At 51.1% G+C, this 19,581-nt stretch overlaps 5 protein-coding genes across 5 annotated transcripts; 3 read left to right on the plus strand and 2 right to left on the minus strand.

Annotated features, from left to right (window-relative positions):
* Nucleotides 1–331: 331 nt before the first annotated feature.
* On the plus strand, nt 332–3,502 carry STEHIDRAFT_160485 (uncharacterized protein; the record flags this gene model as incomplete). The annotated part of the gene is made up of 13 exons (XM_007307994.1): nt 332–496; nt 578–760; nt 911–936; nt 988–1,465; nt 1,550–1,640; nt 1,696–1,796; nt 1,860–1,913; nt 1,970–2,157; nt 2,391–2,449; nt 2,499–2,730; nt 2,798–3,215; nt 3,265–3,367; nt 3,420–3,502. The coding sequence occupies 13 exons, from the start codon at nt 332–334 to the stop codon at nt 3,500–3,502; spliced, it is 2,181 nt and encodes a 726-aa protein (XP_007308056.1).
* Nucleotides 3,503–3,654: 152 nt separating this feature from the next.
* Nucleotides 3,655–4,946, plus strand: STEHIDRAFT_124187 (uncharacterized protein). The gene is made up of 4 exons (XM_007307995.1): nt 3,655–3,677; nt 3,725–3,971; nt 4,017–4,564; nt 4,618–4,946. The coding sequence occupies exons 1-3, from the start codon at nt 3,662–3,664 to the stop codon at nt 4,459–4,461; spliced, it is 708 nt and encodes a 235-aa protein (XP_007308057.1). The 5' UTR covers nt 3,655–3,661; the 3' UTR covers nt 4,462–4,564; nt 4,618–4,946.
* Nucleotides 4,947–5,317: 371 nt separating this feature from the next.
* Nucleotides 5,318–7,325, minus strand: STEHIDRAFT_102293 (uncharacterized protein; the record flags this gene model as incomplete). The annotated part of the gene is made up of 7 exons (XM_007307996.1): nt 7,268–7,325; nt 6,979–7,200; nt 6,665–6,869; nt 6,332–6,431; nt 5,872–6,022; nt 5,540–5,685; nt 5,318–5,452 (listed from the first exon to the last, which is right to left on the minus strand). Exons 3-7 carry the CDS (start codon nt 6,751–6,753, stop codon nt 5,318–5,320), a joined length of 621 nt encoding a protein of 206 aa, XP_007308058.1. The 5' UTR covers nt 6,754–6,869; nt 6,979–7,200; nt 7,268–7,325.
* Nucleotides 7,326–7,618: 293 nt separating this feature from the next.
* STEHIDRAFT_149223 (galactose oxidase) lies at nt 7,619–9,354 on the plus strand. Its single transcript, XM_007307997.1, has 4 exons — nt 7,619–8,019; nt 8,101–8,366; nt 8,450–8,633; nt 8,716–9,354. Exons 1-4 carry the CDS (start codon nt 7,752–7,754, stop codon nt 9,219–9,221), a joined length of 1,224 nt encoding a protein of 407 aa, XP_007308059.1. The 5' UTR covers nt 7,619–7,751; the 3' UTR covers nt 9,222–9,354.
* A 632-nt stretch (nt 9,355–9,986) lies between these two features.
* STEHIDRAFT_113955 (uncharacterized protein) lies at nt 9,987–19,506 on the minus strand (the record flags this gene model as incomplete). Its single annotated transcript, XM_007307998.1, has 32 exons — nt 9,987–10,174; nt 10,318–10,391; nt 11,056–11,188; nt 11,262–11,351; nt 11,433–11,487; nt 11,558–11,574; nt 11,666–12,051; nt 12,133–12,329; nt 12,398–12,442; nt 12,496–12,520; nt 12,581–12,654; nt 12,745–12,897; nt 12,974–13,134; nt 13,386–13,402; nt 13,485–13,558; nt 13,599–13,625; nt 13,704–13,919; nt 14,003–14,165; nt 14,273–14,449; nt 14,542–14,712; nt 14,787–14,817; nt 14,884–15,002; nt 15,067–15,295; nt 15,399–15,465; nt 15,494–15,777; nt 15,877–16,115; nt 16,199–16,473; nt 16,529–17,222; nt 17,284–17,317; nt 17,375–17,616; nt 17,676–18,676; nt 19,342–19,506. The coding sequence occupies 32 exons, from the start codon at nt 19,504–19,506 to the stop codon at nt 9,987–9,989; spliced, it is 5,823 nt and encodes a 1,940-aa protein (XP_007308060.1).
* Between the last annotated feature and the right edge of the window lie 75 nt (nt 19,507–19,581).

Raw genomic sequence — 19,581 nt, forward strand, 5'->3', positions numbered from 1 at the left:
CCTGCGTAGAGACCCAGTCGGTGATATGTGGCNCTGAAGCGCTCAATTTCGCCTTGCACGGGACAGATTTGCCGCTGCTTTCCCCCTCTGACTTGGACCTCATGGTGTCTCCACTGCACGCCATCACGCTCGCCTCTCATTTGCATACGGTCAAGGTTATCACGTTTTGCCAATCGCTCGGCCCATCGAACTCAAACGCGTCGTCGACAGTCGTCCCGGGGTCGTCAGTATGACCCGCCTCATCCATCCAACCCGCGGCCAAATCGATATCATATGCAGTTCGCGCCTTAACTCCACACACCCTCTCGTCTACTGCCCATGCTCATTGCTCATGAACTTCTTGACGGCGGACGGGCTGGCTGTCTCTTATCCCGCGTGGACTTTTCGCGGGCAGAGCGTTCACACCGATTTACTCCCTGGCTCGTCGTCGGCACAAGACTATCAGTCAAAAGTGATGGACTGGGGCTGGGTGACCACACCACAACCCGTGATACAGGTTGGTTCGTCATATTTCGGCCCGCTACGCGTGTCCGGTGGTTCCGAGATTGTATGGCGAACTGACGACACAGCTCCGTAGGGTTCCGCCTTCCATCCAAGTCAACGATCATTCGATGACGAGCACTGCTTCCGCATGTGTTTCGGCACCCCTCATCCCGTTCAACCACTCCCGCGAGCGGAATCCACGATTTGGGTAACGACAGATGGTGACATGCAAGACGATGCAGAGGATGACTTCAATGGTCACGTCGTCCCAAGTTCTGTATACAGTGATGAAGTCTTGGTGCTCGAGAAATATGTGTAGCGTGGCTTGCACAATTTAATTCCACTGGAAATATTGCGTCACCCTTTCGGATGTCTCACTGCGCTGATTAATTTTCTTCTTAAAAGCTTCGAGTGGCATGTTCTGTAGTTGTCCCTCTCTCGGCAACTTCACAGGTGCGTAAATCTCTATGCGCAGTCATTCGATGCTAACGTTCCAGAGCACAGAATGCGTTCGTCTTTGCCACCCGACACGGTCTCTGCATACGCTAACCCTGTGCACCACCTGTCGACGAATCGTGGAATATCACAGTACCTCGCGGACATGATACTCGGCCACCTTCCCCTCATCGACATGTCAATCTTGCGGAAGGCCAATAAATTCTGGTACTCGGTGGTTCGCAACTTTCTTCGGCGTAAACATCGCTCGGTTCTGCGTGAGTATGTAACGGACGACATCGCGCTTCGCTCCGTCATGCGGGCCACCCGATCAGTCATATCCGGGTCCGAGGCGCTGGACTATTGCCTTCACGGTACACTCAACCCTTCGTTCACTCCGACCGACCTCGACATCTACACAAACTGCGTGTACGCCATTCTGGTCGTGCGCCATCTCATGAAGCACGAGGGCTACGAGTGGATTGCGAGCGCCGATAGAGAGGATGATAATGAGGAGGAACGGGTGGAAGAGTACGGTGGTGCCGTGGTATCTTGCTCAACCTTGGTCCACCGCGTCCGTGGAAGGAAAATCCAGGTGGTGTGTGTGTCCCGTCTCTTTTCGCTGCATCAGACGGCGTTTTTCTGGGGGACTCTTGTCATGAATTGTTTGACGGCGGACGGTTTCGCGATGGCATACCCGACCCTGACGACGATAGGCAGAGGTGCGCTGATTCTGACGATCTAACCGGTGCGGCTGACAAATAAGTTTGTTTGCAGGTCTTGTGTCGCCGATCAATATTCCAAACCTGGTGATTGATGAGTGCATCGCAAAGTACGTGGGAAGGGGATTTGATATAGACGTATTCTCTCGAAATGTGGTGCGCATTATTATCTACTCGTGTTCGCCCCATTCCACTAACCACGATATTGTTCGCATATAGATATCTGCGGACAGTATCACGTCTGGCGTCGATGACGGAGCTCCATCAATTACGGTGTGTTCGTTCACGGTCCCCGCTTTGAACGCTATCTGACCCTGGCTTTTATCAAGACACTGGCGAAAAGGCACAGGAAAGACACAATTCTGTGGAACTGCCCTAACACGTACAGAGAATGGGGTGACGAGGGCTGTCTCGGTATGCCCTTTGACTCGGGTCCCGAAAAGGCTCCCGATTGGACGAACGGAGGTACCGGCTGGGTGATGGGCGGGCACGACTGTGGAGGAGAGTGCGACTATAAGTGTGTGCCCCGAGTTTGGTGGGAAACAAAGATTGTTTGTGAGCGGGACAAGGAGATGTTGTGAGGTTTCTAGCCTGTCTGTTTCCACCCATGCTGCTCTACTCGGCCGCACTTGTGCAATATGAATGTGTCGCTCCTGCGCATATGTTTTTTTTCTTGGCGGAGCCTTTCGTGCTTGAAACAGCCGCACCACAGCACAGCCTGCGATGATATCTCAAACATCCGCGTATCAGTATAAGAACTTGTCGGCGGCCCGATTCTCATGAGTCGTCAAATATGTCGACTGTCTCCGGTACGTTGTCCAAGTCTAAACTGCACCTGCGCTCTGACATCTTCGCCAGCTACCGACCTTTCATCCCGAGGAGCTCTGTTCAGTGCGTACGCAGACACCCTCCTGTCAGGCTCAGTCGACGATGCCTTCAACTACATCAGATTGGTATCGAATTCTGGAGGGTCCGCTCCCGCAAGCTATCCTTTCGCAGTGCTGGACAGTAGAACGGCGAAACCCTTGACACTTACGGTGAGGGGTGTTGTGCAGGATTTTGCATTAGGCGAGGAAGGTGACGGCGGAATGTGAGTGTCGCTTATTGCACTTTTTGCCCCGCCAGCAGAACTTTGTTGACTGACAAAAAAACAACAGGCATCCATCCGGTTTTGGTGGCTGGGAGTTGATAGCCTTTACAAGGCTTGTCCCCGGTTACGCCGCTTGGTATGACCAATTTCGTGCGCAAATGCGCGGCATCGCAAACATCATAGAGGCTATTTTTCTGCACCTCGGTCTCCCCCCCCCGGCCAATACCATCGACCTACCAACGGCTCTAGTTCTGAGGAGACGTTTGCTACCAGGAGACTTCCATCCGGAGGTGCAAGTGCAGGCGTGTGATGGTGGGCTCTGCGCGGCTCGCGATGGCGACTTAGACGTTGGAGATTTGGTAGACGTTTCGGCGTGGTTCGATATCGCCGTGATGAAAGGGAGCGATGGGATCCCTAGGACTGCGGTTTTCCTGGCGTTTGACCGCGTTGTACGGATTAGGCGACAAACGGAAATAGAGATGATGGTACGTTGCCCGATTGAATCTTTTTGTTCAGGTGCTCATCTATAGGCAGGATCGGGTAGGGCTGTTTGAGCCTTCGCTGATGGCTTCGAGGTTTGATTACGTTTACGGGGAGAATTTAGGGTGGACGGTCTTCGACTATCTGAATGACATCGGTGCGTACTAACAGCTCTTCGCTGGGTCTCTCTGATATGAACCGTGCTATAGCCGCGACCGACGAGGAAGCACTGACAATCGCCCGCGAGGGAAACAAGAACAGGGAGGGTGTACTGCAATCGGGTGACATATGAATAGACGATGGCTATTTGTACGGGTGTAGACACGTTACATGTACAATCAACTGTATGCGAGCGTGCTCTGAGCGTCGTTTCCTTGGCACCTGTGTGAATCGTGGGAAAGCGCCTCATCTTCGTCTCTACCACTCTCTCCTCGCGTGCGACTGTGCTTCGATGGCTGTCATAAACGGTAAGCCGACCGCGATGTTACCTCGTTCTCTTCTAATATGTAGGCAGACGATAAACGACGCCTGACTCTGGTCGATGTATCAAGATTCTCCGATGCATGGACTGGGCGTGCAGCGGTATTGCCCACCTGCGAGGCCGAACTCAGCGAGTGGTTCTCACTGGCTCTGAACGAGGCGAGGACGGGAAACAGCTACCCACTTCATATCGTTCGCGCTGGAACAAACGAAGACGTTCGTTTGTGGGTTCAAGGTGTGGTTTTGGAAAGACTGCTGAGGAATGAGGGCAGCAAAGGCTTGTAAGTACCATTGTACAGCTCTCGTGCTATGCTTACACGAAACAGAGGCCTAGATGATGAAGTCGAGCCCTGGTTTGGGTGTCAAGGTATACGCCTCGGTGCAGGGTGGTCCGATTGGGGCCCCGCGTTTAAGAAACAGATGGATGCGATTAGAATGATCGTAAATTCTGTTTTTCTCAAGCTCGCATTGCCACGACTCGACACAGACGTGCCAGAAACGCTATTCTTGCGGCATGTGACGGAGGATTGGGGTGGCGTGCCTTTCGGTGTACAGAGCTTGACTGAAGACGGACACGTATGCGAGTGCAGTAAGAGTATGATGTCCCGGGGTGACGTTGTCGAAATGAGGATTATTCCGCAGGTCGCGTTGGTAGTTGGACTAGACGGATTGCCGCGTACGAACATCTTCTTTGACTGGGATAAAATCGTGAAGATTCGCGACCGGTCTTGGTTTTTAAAAGTGCGTTTCCACTTATCTCAAAGTTCGTAACCTCATCATGCGCAGATGAATCCCCCTGGTCGCTGGCTAGCCACCGAATGGAGAGGGGGTCACCACGTTGGTGCTCCAGCGTTTGAAGACATAGATATCAAGCGTAGGTGTCCACTCATCGATTACTATTCACTGGATCTGATGCGCGCACTATAGAAGGCACTCTCAGCGACAACATGATTGCACAGTTACTCGCTAAGACTTCAGGTTCAGGACGTCCGCTATTGGACGAAAGTATAGACGCTCAGAAAAAGTTGAGCGGTAGAATAGTCGTAGAGCGAAATACCGAGACTGGATACCGATTGTGTGAGGAAGGGGAAGGGGATGGATGATACCGTGTGGCGAGGGTGGTGTTGACGAGCCGCTCATGTGAAATTGACATGCTATCGACTAAAAGTGGCGGATTATGTTGGAAGTACGTAATGTCATGTGGGTCTGTACAAAGTGTCTGCAATAAGGGACCAGGTGCCGCCCGGAGGGCAAGTGTATAGGATCTGTTGTGGCGGGTCGCTACTTGTCTTGCTCGTCGTGATGGTTCGTTCGGGCTCTGGCTGCTCGTCGTGAAGGATGGCTGAGGCTTTCTTGTGAGAAGAAGGGGAGAGCAGGAGAGCAGGAGGTTGTGGTCTAAACGCGTCCTTCAAATGGGTCATCGCTTTGGAGTGTGAGCCGAGAGTGCGTGGCGCGTGAGCGCCAATTGCGGGTTTCACGCCTTTCGGTCAAGCTTGGCACGGTCTTTCCTCGATTTCCAAAGGGCTACGAATTAAGATGGAGAAAGGGACAAATCCTCGCCCAGGTGGGAGTAGATCGCACGGATGCAGAATCTTCATAGCCTCATCCACTTCCGCTACAGTCATCCTCACGGACCAGAACTTGAATCAGTATCCCCCCAGTCCAATCCAAGCGTAACCCCCTCTTTACCCCCTCTCACCGCGGTCTCTACTGCCTCTGCTAGCTCTCGCAGTGCCACCTTGTCCTCCTCCACGTATCCACCCTCGATCGCATTCTCAGGTAATGATGATCTGCCACCATGTCCAAACCTAGCCCGGTTTGAAGTTGGGAATGATATATCGTTGGGTACAGCCCCGCGCGCGTCATACTGCGACACACCCAGGGCTCGCTGTAACGCTTCCTCCCTCTCTTGTCCTCGGAGCGAATCTATCTTCCGCAGCACATCCTTCAATCGGGGATGACTAGCCAAAGCATTCCTCACCGCGGAGGACGTCGCTGTTTCCGCCACACACGCACACGGCGTATCGCCACATCAGGAGGTGACGGAACGGACAGTGAACCAGCGTATCCCGTGCGCATAGTGAGAGAAGGATCGGAACGTCAGTGAACTTCGTCCGCAGCCAAAGCCACAGAAGATACTCCGGGCGGGAAAAGCATGAGACAGAATGGACGCAAACGCACCTATGGCCTCATACTGATTCAACTGCAAAGGCTTCGGATCGTCTCGTTTGAGCGGATCGGGGTATGCAGATTCATCCGGTACGTAGGGCCAGTTCAATGAGGTCAATGGCCGCAGTTGCGCCTCCAGCTCAATCTCCGTCTCCGTATTTGGCTTGAGCTCAGTCTTCATTGACACAGACTCCTTTTCCTCGGTTCCAGAAAACGAACCTGAGAAAATTGTACCGCCTCCATGAGAACAATCCGGCGTATTGAACAAAACTCTCAGATGCTTACTACTTTGGGCAACACTGTCGTCCGTGGTGTTTGTGTGACCCGCCGGCAGAACGCTTTCTAGTTTGACTGCTTCTCTTGCTACTGTGGCGTCTTCTGTGGGCGTAGCATGGACTGTGCACGAACTCTCTGTACAGCCAAAGGTGCCAAAAATGCCATTCTCGTGGGTTAAAAATACTCGTCCATAAACAAACGATGATGGAGTGTGCAAAATAGAATGGAATAGAATTTGAGTATGTATGTGATTCCGCCACGTACCTTTGTGCTTTTTATAACACGGCACCGAACAACTGCGCAAGTAACGAACGACCAGTCATCAGTCAGCCTTCAACGAACATAAATAACAGCGCGACCGTGAGCCTAGATCACAACATTCAACGACGCCTCGATGGGATTGATGATCACAGTGAACTTTCCACCGTCATGGTAAAACAGCTGCGGAATAGTGGGAATCATCCGCACAAAAGGAGGCGGCAGGAGCGGCAGGGAGTAGGAAGGCTTGATGATGCGACACAGCACTTACTATAGCACGTAGCACTTTGAGCAGCTATATTTTGACTCTTGAGCATTGCAGATTTGGCAGGAGCCTCGGGAGCGGGAACGGGGAGGCATTCTACGCGTTTGATGTGGTCTCAGGTCGATTTCTCGGCCTGTATGCTGGAAAAACGTTTGGGGTGCAGTGGAACCGTGTAGGAGGAGAAGTATAAGCAGTGATCCGGCCCGTTTGCCTGGAAATACAGTGGCCGTGTCAGCAAAGCCATTGTAGGTAAAAGGATGCAGAATGAGAGGAATGAAGGCTAATGTTATGGCTCAAAAAGAAATAGGTCAGCCACGTACACTGGCTGCCGTCATATTAGTACACCTTCATGGGTGTGGCGTTCCCAAGAGTCCACAGTTGGCCTGACAAGACTGGATGCGTCTGGGAGAAACACCAGAGCATCTCAACCAACTGAGTAAATGAAAGAGGCCTTCAACATGGCGAGAAGTCGAGGAAAGATGGGAGAAACAAGAACGAGGTCGACTGTAGTCGAAGACTGTGGCTCCGCAGTTTTTGCCAGACTGCGGTAAGGTAGTTTGAGATGAGTCAACGATATTTACGTGCTCACCTACTAGCAAACACACTCACTGAAAGCCCAAAGGTAAACTTTGATGCAATAAGTAAGAAACAGAACAGACGATACGATAGGTAGGAGGCGATGAGCGGGATGTTGAATGAGCGAACAAGTCAACAAGCGGCGAACTTACTGAAAACGCTCGGCCCGCTCCGGCTCGAGGGTAAAACTACGCCACTGACGCGATTGTGGCCCAGCCAAGATTGCGTTTCGCACAACCGTTGTGGTCCTCATCTCACCACTCCCATGCTCGGTGTCGTTCTTATCCTTGGACTACCGCGACCACTCAGAAGCTCTTGAAATCCTTTGGCTTGCTTGGCTGGATTTGTAATATAGTCACACGTCGCTGGTAAGGTACTCATTCAGGGCAACATCCCAGTCTCAGATAAAACCACGTCTGAGTTCCCAGTACTCACATATCGACTCTAACGTTGAGCTTGCAAAGACGAGATTTCCTTCCACTTCTCATCAAGTTCTCTCGTACACAGCACCCAAATCATGCGAACTCCTATCGCCCGTTGGACCCTTCTCTCCAGAGCGTCCACATCCCCACGTTCATCCCACTGTCTCTCTATCTCCAAGGATGGCATCCTCGCAGTCTACGGAGGCGAATTGAAGCCTCGTACACCCACAGATGCTAGGGTTTCCTCCTCTGAGGAAGGATCCGAGGCTCTAAGCGGTAGTGTGCACACCTTGGATCTGAAGTCGACATTGTCGTCTTTGCAGTCCCAGGGCCCAGTAAAGAGTTTTACCACTCTGAGCCCGAGTAAGTCAACCAGTCTCATTCAGGCTCATGGAAGACTGTCTATTGAGGTTTAATGATAAAGAAGACTGACACTGACCGAAGGCCTCAAATCCCAATCCGCGACTCTCCCTGTCGACGGCGATATCCCTACTCCTCGAGTCGGAGCAAGCACTGTCTTCCACGGAGATTCGCTCTATTTATGGGGCGGGCGTGGAGGCGTCGATATGGCACCACTTCCCCAGCGTTCCGCTGGCCCTTGGAAGGCGAAGGTGTTGACAGATACGAGTGTCGAATGGGAGAGGTTGACTGCAGTGAACGAGGAGGATGCACCGGAACCGAGGAGCTATCATGTTTCTGTTGTACATAATGTGCGTTTCCAGTGCCGCATTACCCTGCTCTCAAATTCCGCTCAGGAATGCTATACTCACATTGTTACTTTCACATCACACAGGGAAAAATATATATCCACGCCGGCTGTCCTACCTCAGGCCGTCTCACCACACTCCATTCTTTCGATCTGCAATCCAAGACCTGGAAACAGCTCGCAGATGCACCAGGGCCAGGAAGAGGTGGTACTGCTCTTACGGTCTGTGCACTTCCCGGCTCTTCTGAGAGCGTTTTCTTGCGATTTGGTGGTGCGTTCTCTTTCACGATACAATCTTATTCAGTCAACGCCTCGTGTGCAGGAATGATACTAAATCACAGTTGTTGACGCAGGGTTTGCTGGCTACGAGCTCCCGACAGGCAAGGACTCTGGGGAAGGGAGCATAAACCTCTATTCTCCCTCCTCTAACTCCTGGACCACACTCATTCCCTCCCCTGACCCAACTCATGGCTACCCTGGTTCCCGCTCTGTGCACGGTCTTGCGCCGATTGTTTTCCCTCATACAACTTCCACATCAGACCCGACCGAGTCCGTACCGGTAGCGGTCGTCTATCATGGTGAACGTGACGCGAGTTCCCTGGGCCATGCAGGAGCAGGGACATTCTGGGATGATGTGTGGACGCTGTGTTACCGTTCGGCGGGTGAGGGAAGCTGGGAGTGGAAAAAGGCGGACGTGGTGATTGTTGGAGGCGGAGAAGGGCCTGAAGCGAGAGGATGGTTCCCTTCTGCCTCTTGGGCTGGTGAGGAAGGGAAGGGCGCTTGCGTGGTGTTGCAAGGAGGGTTGATTAGCTCGAACGAGAGGGTCGGGGATGCGTGGGCTTTGGAACTCGACCTTTGAGAAGAGGTATTGATCCAGGCTAAGTGAATCTCAAACGGGGGAATGCTTGTACTATGATTATGAATCTATGTAGGTCTCAAATATGCATATCGTAAGCTATCCGTAGAACTGAGTGCTTGTCAAACTGGTGCGGACTACTACATTAAACCACTGGGGCTTTCGAGAGAGAGAACCTTCGTCTGAAGATGACAAGGCAGGAAAATGGACATACAAACGGTGCCTCTTCATCATCCGAATCCTCAAGCATCTCCCTCGGCGCTGCAACCTCCGTGACAGCCTTCGCATTCTGATAAAACCTCACCGTTTGCGCCACATATCGCTCCCCATTCCGAACGGCCCACCCAAACCCCGAGCAACTTCAGTGTTTGTCGATCATCTTTAATGTATCCTTGACATGGCCGCTGATGGGGATTCTACGAACCCCTACGTTCGTCTTGTAATTGATAACGTCCGTCATTCCCAGCCGATTTCGGCTTGCTTGTTCGCTGTCGGGTCTATCTGTGCTCGAGTCCTGGATTCACAGCAATGTAAAACTTTATTGCCTGCAACAGCTATGAATATATCTTCCAGCGAGGTAAAGCATAGACTCAAGGCGCGTAACGGTCGCGGATACCGCTGCGCTGCACTATCATACAACGTTGATTTATACGCGAGACCGCAGTTCAAGATGCGTGCAATTGTCACATCGATCTCAATATAGACCATCAGCCATCAACCTGTTAGAAAGAGTTTCGGAGAGATCGCCCACCCTTGGTACACTCCGGTTCACAAATTTGACCATCCCGGGTACGTCCACCCGTTATACAACACATCCTCAAGCAACACCCTCATCCCTTCATCCCTAAAATCGTCCTTCTCGATAACCGAACCTCCGCTCTGGAACACGAAGTTTTGACCACCCGGAGGGTATCTTTTCGGGTTGTAAACAGGCCAAATAGGTGTGGGTCCGAGGACTGAACGAAGTGGACACGAGGTAGTGATCAGTGGTGTAATGCGATGCGGAGGTCAGTACGAGGTGTAGGATGAGTAGACAAGGAGAGTTATCACACGAAGGAGACGCATATAAGGAAACGAGTAACATGTTTGGAATGCATACCAGACAGTATGTTCGGATTAAGATGAACGGTAAAAGATATCCACGCCCTCTGCATCTGTTCCGACAGTGCCATGCTAGCAGCGATTGTCAATATGAGCATCGTCGCTTTCCATGGCTCCCTATAAGGTCCAGGTGAATGTAAGACAGATGTCGTTAGGAACCAGCAAGGCTTACATAAAATGTTTCTCGCTTGTGATTGGCTCAGAACCCTCTCGAAGCCTCTGCAGCCAATCGCGAGCCAGGATAATTTTATGTAAGCCTTGCTGGTTCCTGACGACATCTGTCTTAAGTAGACGCGTACAATGCGGGCTCCGGCTTCATATAATCGGGATGCCCAAAGAGTGGGAACTGGGGAACGAAGAAGAAGAAGCCTTGTTAGCTTTCATCGTCAATGAAACCTCTTGAGCGGATGAGAGGACGTAGATGGGAATAAGACCTACGTCAGCGCCATGTATCACTCCAACTTCTGATGTTAGACTATTCGAGAATGCGCGCCATAAGTCAACGCACCGTATCCCCGTTGTATTCCATACATAGGAAAAGGAAGTGCGGTTAGAGCGATGCACTCACTACCACGGTAAGACAGATGTCGTTAGGAACCAGCAAGGCTTACATAAAATGTTTCTCGCTTGTGATTGGCTCAGAACCCTCTCGAAGCCTCTGCAGCCAATCGCGAGCCAGGATAATTTTATGTAAGCCTTGCTGGTTCCTGACGACATCTGTCTTATCTGATTGAACCTATACTTCCACACAGGTACAGAATGTTTCGCTAACTGCTCAGCCATGAACCGATTGCCTGCATGAAATGTTAAATCACCCATGAGGGCAAATACACGCTTGTCTTGTGTGCCGGAAGGAGGCCGCCAGGAACCTAGAAGTATTTGCAGGATATGGGAGTATTTTCAGGATATGAAGTGAAGAAGAAGCGGGATATTTTTCTGTACCAGTGTTGGCTGGTATGCCTATGTAGGGATCATCAGGATAACATGCCATTAACTTCGCCACTGTGGAACGGTTGAAGCCCCATTTGTTAACTATGTGATGGGTGAAGATAATACGGTTAGATATAAGTAAAAACAGAAGAAACAGTCGATTTTCGGAAAAGAACAACGTACTTGCCCGGTCGACAATAGCGCTCTCGCTGTTGAATCCACTCGGGACCAGCGTAGACTATGGAGTATAGTTTCATCAGACTGCAAATATTTAGCCGCACTTTCGAGGTTTAAGATCTGAAACATACCAACTCATCCGTAGTACCTGGTCAATTGGAGGAAAATATACAGCTCCATTAGATCGGATTCGACTAGTCACACCTTCATCGACATCCCAAATGGAACCATAAACTCACCTCCCAGAATGACTGGCACCTTCACAAACCTCCCCGCCGGAAACGACCATGAAGGGCTCTGCCCCTTCCTCACAAGGTTATTATCTATCACCGCGCTCGTGGGCGCATCAGCAAAAGCCTTCCTGTACTCCTCGATAGGCAACAAACGGAGACAATCTAGTTGAACTTCTTCTTCATCACGGCCAGAAACCCTACTCTGTGGGAACGAGGCAGTAGCGTCACAGGATGCAGCACGCAGCCCGGTAGCAAAGGCTTCGTCGAACTTGGAAGTATTACCACGTATCGCATTTTGTGGTGGTCCGCTTTGGAGAATGGCAGCGCGGAATAGTCTGTCGTCTCTTCCACCATGACCTAGTAGATGAGCACCAACGGACCACCCTCCTGCGCTACAGCCATATACACACGTGGAGCGAAGTGTGTGAGTATACTACTAGTGATCATACTGTCCAAGATGGCGACCCACAGACCTTTCTCCAAAAATTGTGACTTTAGCGGGATCGCCACCGAATGCAGCAATGTTTGTCTGGACCCAGTGTAGCGCAAGTCTCTGATCGTAGTAGCCGAGGTTCACGAGTCCTTTATCGACGAGGGTAGAGCTTGAGAGGAAGCCCAGGGAGTTAGTCCGGTAGTTGAAGGAAACGTAGATGACTGGGGTGTTGAGTTCCTGCGAAAAAAGAAGACAGATACATTGGTGAGCAACGTGGATACGAAAAACATCAATATAAGATATACCATGCTTCTTTGGACGAGAAAACTGCCGTTGTAGATATTCATGGCCTGTGGGATCATTAAGTTGTAAGGTATGTGGGCAGAGAGGCCTTACAACTGACCGAACCTCCACCAATCAGACCGCCCCTAAAAGAACAGTCAAGGACGAGCCTGTATGTTTTATATGTCGGAATGGAGAGGACATACCCGTAGATATTAAGCATGATGGGTAGAGCATAGCCCTTGCTTGTATAATTCGGACGTACGACGTTGATCGTGAGCTTCCGAACGCACAGCACCACCATACGCGATGCTTGTCAATCTCGTCGAGCGTATAAACTCGATGAAAGGTGCGATATGATGATACTCACACAATCCTCGTCCTGTGGTAAATCACTACCATCGGCAGATTGACCATACTTCGTCCAACATATACCCGAGTACTTGGTCGCGACGAACCCGTCTTCGCCAAAGGTACGATCGTATGGCAAAGGACGACGAAGACGAAGACGCCCAGTTGGAGGCTATGACGCGTCTATCGCTCAGTCGTTCATAGTTGCAAGAGCGTATTGACGTCGACAAAAATGGTATGAGACGCACCTGGGCAAACGGAATGCCGAGGAAGGCTTGCTGCCCGTAATCCGGTAAATCAAGTCCAACAACAGTCCCGTTCAGTATATTTACTCGGGGTGCACCTGGAGGTACGATGGGATTGTTGGGATATAAAGATTGGTTCTGGTGTGCTGTGAGAGTGATCCAACCTAGAGTAATAATCCAGGAGGAAAGGCTAGTGAACATTGCTCAGTTAGGTGGAGTATACACTCCCTGGGTGGGTGTTGGGAGGGCAGTGTAAGGACTGTCTGTTGCGTGAGCCACGCAAAGGTCATAATATACGCAGGGAGAGGGCGCAATGATGGTATTGGAGCAACAGATGGATGATGTATTCTTAAGACGGGTATTGTGTCAGATCAAGAGCTGTCGCCACTCAAAGCACGTTTTCTGTGTGGCCCACCTTCGCCTGTCCCGCATCTGTGCAAGGATGTTGGAGTGTATTTGGTGCAGTAAATGTGGACGTGTAGCTATTCCTATGTGTATGCACAATGCTATATACCTAACTAAAAGGCGTTGCCTACATGTATAAGGCTGAACGTGGGACACACGGCCATCTCCACAGAAATAAATTATCTGTAAAAGGGGTATGTTTTGCTTGTTGTCCCAGACTAACGAATAACTCATGGAACCAACGAAAGTGCTGTATGTATAATCGTTAGTTCATAATCACTAGGCTAGTACCTGCCCTAGCATCCTTCCGCCGACCCTTCCATCATACCGAAGCCTCTGCCCCCATCGCCTGCTCCCTAAACAACTCCTCGAACATCTCCGTACTCCCTCCGATTACCCCGAATGCATCCTGCGTCGTACGCCCAAGGTAATCCAGTTCTTTGGTGATGCTCTGCATAGTGAGTGCATACGCGAAAAACAGGAGCTGACGCGAGACTCGGATATCTCGGTTCTTGACGACGTCGAGTCGGCGTATGGCATTGACCTGAGAGAGAGCAGTAAGAACCAAAAAGTGAAGTGAGCGACAAGATCGATATATGGTGTGGTGAATGCAAGTGTGTGACGTACCAAATTCTGTCGGGCTTTCTCCGCTGGTGGAAGATATGGTGGAAGTGGTACCTTGAGTCTATATGCCGAAGACAAAGTCGAGAAATATAGTATGATATTCCCAACCATCTCTCTTCGCTCTTTGTTCACGGGTAATATGAAGTCACGTCGGACGCTCGTGTACCTGGGGAGACACAAATATCGACAAATCCACCCGAAAATGAGCTCTCGACTCCGACAAAGACACAAAAGAGAGCAAGGAGGTGAAGAAAGGTGGAAGAAGGGACACACCATTCCTCCCGCGTAGTCACACACCGCATGCTATGTAGATTATCCAGCATCTTTTGCAGGCTGGTCAAAATGGAGCGATATAACTGGGTAGGAAATGGCCCCTTCAGTCGCGGTTCGTGTTGCGTTTGCTTGAGCAGGTCTTGTAGCTCAAGAAGTTTGATCTGTAGATGGAGCTCCCTGAAGACCGTGCACATAACGTCGTAAGTACATCGGATATATCGAGCTCATGTCAGGACAAGAATACAGATAAATGAAAAGGGAGAACGCACATCGACATAAACTCTTCGATGGAGTTGCTCAGCGTGGTCTTTGGTTTCCTAGGGATAAGGCTGCTCTCTTCCGTCGGTTCGTCCTCATCAAAGCCCTCCTGTACAGCCTCCGGAGAGAACGAATTGGACGCAACCAGTCGTGTATATAGCCATCCGATGTTCAAACAAAATCTACAGAGAGCATAGCATGAAAGAAGAACGTGAGTACCGACAAAGTTCAACGATGATAGTAGGAAAACTCTTACTCTCCGAGAGCCTTGCTCAATTCTCTACGCGCTGTTGCCAAAATATGATGTCAGTCACAAGCAACCGAAAGAGGTGTGGTCGGGTGACACGATGTACCTTCCGATGGCCACCAGAATCTCGAAACCAAAAATGCCCACACAACACCGACCGTGACAGCCAACGACCTCCTAAACGCGATATCGACCACTGAGACGTCCTTCTGCCGTGTATTGTAACTACACATTCACCAAATATTAGCCAAACTCTAGCCAACTCGAGGCGTAGAATAATCCAACGCACCAATACAAACACGTCAGATTATACGTCAGCAGCACAAATCGCCCAGTAGTCGCGTACTGTGGCTGGGAGACGATGTAGTAAAAGCACGGCAGGGAGTAGAAGAACCCGAAAATGGAGAGGACGACGGCATTGTCGGGGAACAACGTGTATATGGAAGCGGCGGTGACGGCTCCAAATCTGTGTAGACTTGTAAATTTTGGAGGATTGGACGAGGGTATAATAGTGATGCCTACAGGGTTCCCAATACACGATGGATACTCAGGTAATTGGTCTGTCGAGGTGTGGATTGTATTCAGTTGGCAAGTTTATCCTCGCAAAGGACAGTCACTTACCGCTCCGATCGTAGGCGACATCACCACAAAAAACTGACAAGAGCCAGCTCCTTTCAGACCTTGTCCTCTCCAATCAGCCAAAAGCATCAACGCACCGAAATCAACGCCCACTCCAGCCTATACTCCACAAACCATGGCCTCGTCGTCGAGAAAAACGCTGGTGCCGCCAACATCGCAGTCGCCATCCCGGCCTTAACCGCATACTTAATATCCTTCCCTCTCATCCTGTCCCCAAGAGCCCACATGTACTGCTTCACACGACCGATACGGGATAGTTCGGATGCGGCGGGAGTCTGGATCGTGTTGGGGGCATGAGGCTTGATTTTTGGGAAGGAGGAAGTGATGTGAGTGGGTGTAGAGGGTCTAGTTATGTATGCAGCTGTAGTGATAGGATGAATAGTACATTATTAGGTTGCTTAGGATCGAGGAAGATGAACAGTGGGAGGTACGTCGATGTTGACAAAATGAAAGTACGCACAAATGCGACGTGTGAGTCCGGAGCGGGTCTGAGTATTGGTGCGGCCTCGAGTTCGAGGTAGTACAGTGGAGTGAAGATCTTTCTTCAAGCGTTTCTTCAACGATCGGAATATCATTTTGGGGATCCTCACGATCCACCACGGTTCAGATGCAGCTACACGCTCCGCAACATATATCCTGCCCATCGCATCGATGAGGGAGACGAGCTCACGGGCGAACTCCTGCAACGTGAAAATAAAGCTGTCGGCGAATCAAGTAAGCGTCCGTGCATTCATGGGTGGCGGAAGTGATAGAGTAAGGACAAGGACGGTGGCTATACGCACAAATAAACTAGGAATATATTCTCGTTCTCGCTCCCGACCGTTACTGGATTCTCGTCGTTCAACGAATAGATAGACCCACGCGAGTTGAGACCAGAAAAGCCGCCCCTATTATAAAGCCGCAGGACCGCATGATTCGATGTGCTCTCAAACGTGAACAACGCCCTCTCGATCGCGTCCGCGAGCTGTAGGAAGTCCGAGACTTCGACGTTATAGCCGGCGCGATGTCTGTGGGCAAAAGTCTCTCGTAGCCGCTTGATAGCATCCATGCACGTGTTCTGCGCAACAAGTCAACGAAATCGACATATCTAGCCTGCAAACATAGAGACATACCACAAGCGGCTTCAATGGCGGGCCAAGCTCCTCCACCAGATCTCCGAATACGGCCGCCGCAGCCTTCAACATCGTCTCCGCATCCGCATCCATCACATTCACCGAAACACCTTGATTTGCCTTCCCGTTGCCGTTCCCATTGTCCACCGCGTAGACTCCATTACCCTGGCTCGCACTGCTGGGTACCTTCCTACTCGCCTTCCGCTTCAATGTCCCCTTCCTGCCAACATTGACTCTCGTCTTCGTCAACTCATATTGCATACTAGTCCCACTCCTCAACCCACTGAGATGTTGCGCCAATCTCGTCAAACTGTCCACCGCGTCCTGGTACGCCTTTCCCGTCCCACTCCCAGGCACGCCCAAACTCCCCTCATTCGGCCCTCCAAACCACCCCTCACTCCTCGCCTCGCTCAAGTTCTTCTTCAAACTGGTGAACGAAGCCTGATGGTCCGCGACTGCTTTCTTGATTTTCTCTTGAGATGGATGGTGCAGAGGTTCTTCGAGGAGGAATGTGGATGTGAGGAGGTTGAGAAGGGTGGAGTAAGAGTCGAGTGTTTTTATCATGTTCGTTTGCAGATTTTGGGTGGCCGATTGGGGCCATATAATATAGCAAACTGCGTTCGAAACTATAGAGCCAATGACGACAATGAGCGCGACTTGGAGAAGCATGGGCAGGCCGCCTTCTTTCACGACGCTAGCAAGCACGGTTTCGATGAGTAACGATAGAGAATGGCAAGCTTGTTGAGCCTACTCACACGACGAAGAGGATGATGGCGAACATGCTGCAGGCTACAGAACAAACAGATTAGAACCAGTCTTTGAACATTTATGGAAGTAAAGTCAGACCTGTATTGAACGTCGGCTTCGCCATCCATATCTTCATCCACGCCACAGTTGACATTCCAAGCCCAATCCATACGATCACTAAAACATCGGCCAACCAGTCGAGAGCCTGGAATTGTTCCAGCCACTTGTACATGTTCATACTTCCCAGAGACACGAACCCCGCAAAAGCAAGTCCCATGAGACAGTACCGGTCGGCTTCAAGCATGCCACCTCTCGTCTTGGCTGGATTGTAGTACACGGCTCTACATGACACGATTCAGTCTGTGGGTTCATACCTTATAGCACGGCTGAAATTTCTTACACAGTCGCCACCATATGTCCAGAAGGAGAAGGATATCGGTTTTCAGCATTATTGGTAGCGAGTGCGGTGACGAGACCGGAGAGAAAGTCATTATACGTGAACAACGACGCCAGAAAATACGCGATGCTGCACTTCAAGATATTGCGGTAGAGCGTGGGTATGGTGGGAACTCTTGACCACGAATACCACGGCGGAGGTGTATCACCATTCCTTGACCGTAGGCTCCCAGAATCCGAGCTCGAAGACGACGAACTCCTACCATCCTCGGTCGACCCATCCTCTTCCTCTTCCTCATCGTCCTCCGTACGTTCCTCGTCATCCGAAGTCGAGTACGCGGGCGTGTCCGGATGCACAGAGTGCGGGAAATGTCTATCCAGTTCCGGATCAGAGACAGGTGACTGCAACACGGAGGGCGCAAAGTCCTCGTCATTGACCTCAGAAACGGCCGCAACGTGAGGCACCGAGCGAGAACTGGGGATCCTCCGACTCATCCGAGCCGAAGGATGTGATCGAAGACCTGGCCTAGCAGTAGCAGTAGAATCCGCCCTGTCCATGATCTGGCCAAAGACGGTCCATTCGGGCTGCTCTGGCGATGGCCCGGCATATCTCGAGAGCCTGCGAGTCAAGTTCACGAGTGTAGAGGCATTACCCTGGCGGTCTGCTCCTCTGTATGAAGACCGGAAACTGGTAGAATGTTCAGGTGGGCTGGAAATGTGGCGAGGCAGCGTGGGGCGACGTGTGTGGCGACTGTCGTTGTAGGTCGTGTGATCCGGGGTGGAGGGTGTCGAGGGAATACCTGGAGGAAGAATAATCCTAAGATTGTTTGGAGGAGACGAGACAAATGCTGAAGCCGAAGACGGCGTAGATGGGAAGGGCAGAGGCGAAGAGCGAGAAGTGGATGGTATGGATGGTTCATCGATGGTGAGCTCGTTCCGAGCCTGGTCGGGCGGCATCCTGTGTTGGTTGTCTTGTGGCGAGGCCACCTCAAGTTCCGAGCTTGGCTGTGCACAAACAAAGTGATGTGTGAACGGAATGTCAGTAAATTTTCCAAATTCGAACAACAATTGACGGACGGGGCACGGCTAGGCCCCACCGCACCTGTTTCCGCTGTCTCAATGTGCCCTAGATGACCCGAGCTATAGTCTTAGTTTCTCCGGACTCCTGAAGTCGTATTTCTGGATCCTTTTAGTATTCGTATGTTACCCTCAAGCACCAGAAACCTAGAGAGCATGCACAAGTAATACCCGAGTGTGGCCCTCGTCAACACAAAGTCGAGCCTGTTCAAGGCGCGTCGTCGTCCGGTGACGCTTCAGACCGTCGGCCGCCAAGTCTCCCACGCTTGACGGCATATTAATAGGTGCCTGTCAGCCGGGCTTCCAAAAGTAGAACCAGGCACTCATAAAAAAAAAGCTTGGAATCGGAGAAATCGCGCAAATCGTAAAAATCGATCGTCCTCATGCCATCAGACAAATACACTCAACAAAGGGGTCGACGTCGTCTATGAAATTCATTCCCCAGGACTTGGCAATGTGGCGAGGAGCTCGGGGGTGTCATGGTGTGGCGTCTGAGACTCTGAAGGCGGCAGTACATGCATCCATATGGTGAAGAGGAGCATGAAGCGATGTACGGATGGAGAGGTTGGCTGCCCATCTACTTACCGTCGTACCCTATAGCTAGTGTGCCCTGATCGTCCAGACTCGTAATATGCATGGAATGCAGGGTGTTCAGGGTAAAGGGTGGGTAGGAATCTGACGTGGGCCATGCCACACCGCCCATTGACAAGGCGATTGATGAGAAGCATTTCCTGCACTCCGATGCCGTTCGGGTTCATACCAAGTATGCATAGGTGCTCGCATTGAATCAGGACCGTGCACTCGTACACAAGTACTAATGCTAGCTCAGTTGA

Source organism: Stereum hirsutum (genome assembly GCF_000264905.1).
Source record: "Stereum hirsutum FP-91666 SS1 unplaced genomic scaffold STEHIscaffold_14, whole genome shotgun sequence".
Classification (NCBI taxonomy): Eukaryota; Fungi; Basidiomycota; class Agaricomycetes; order Russulales; family Stereaceae; genus Stereum; species Stereum hirsutum.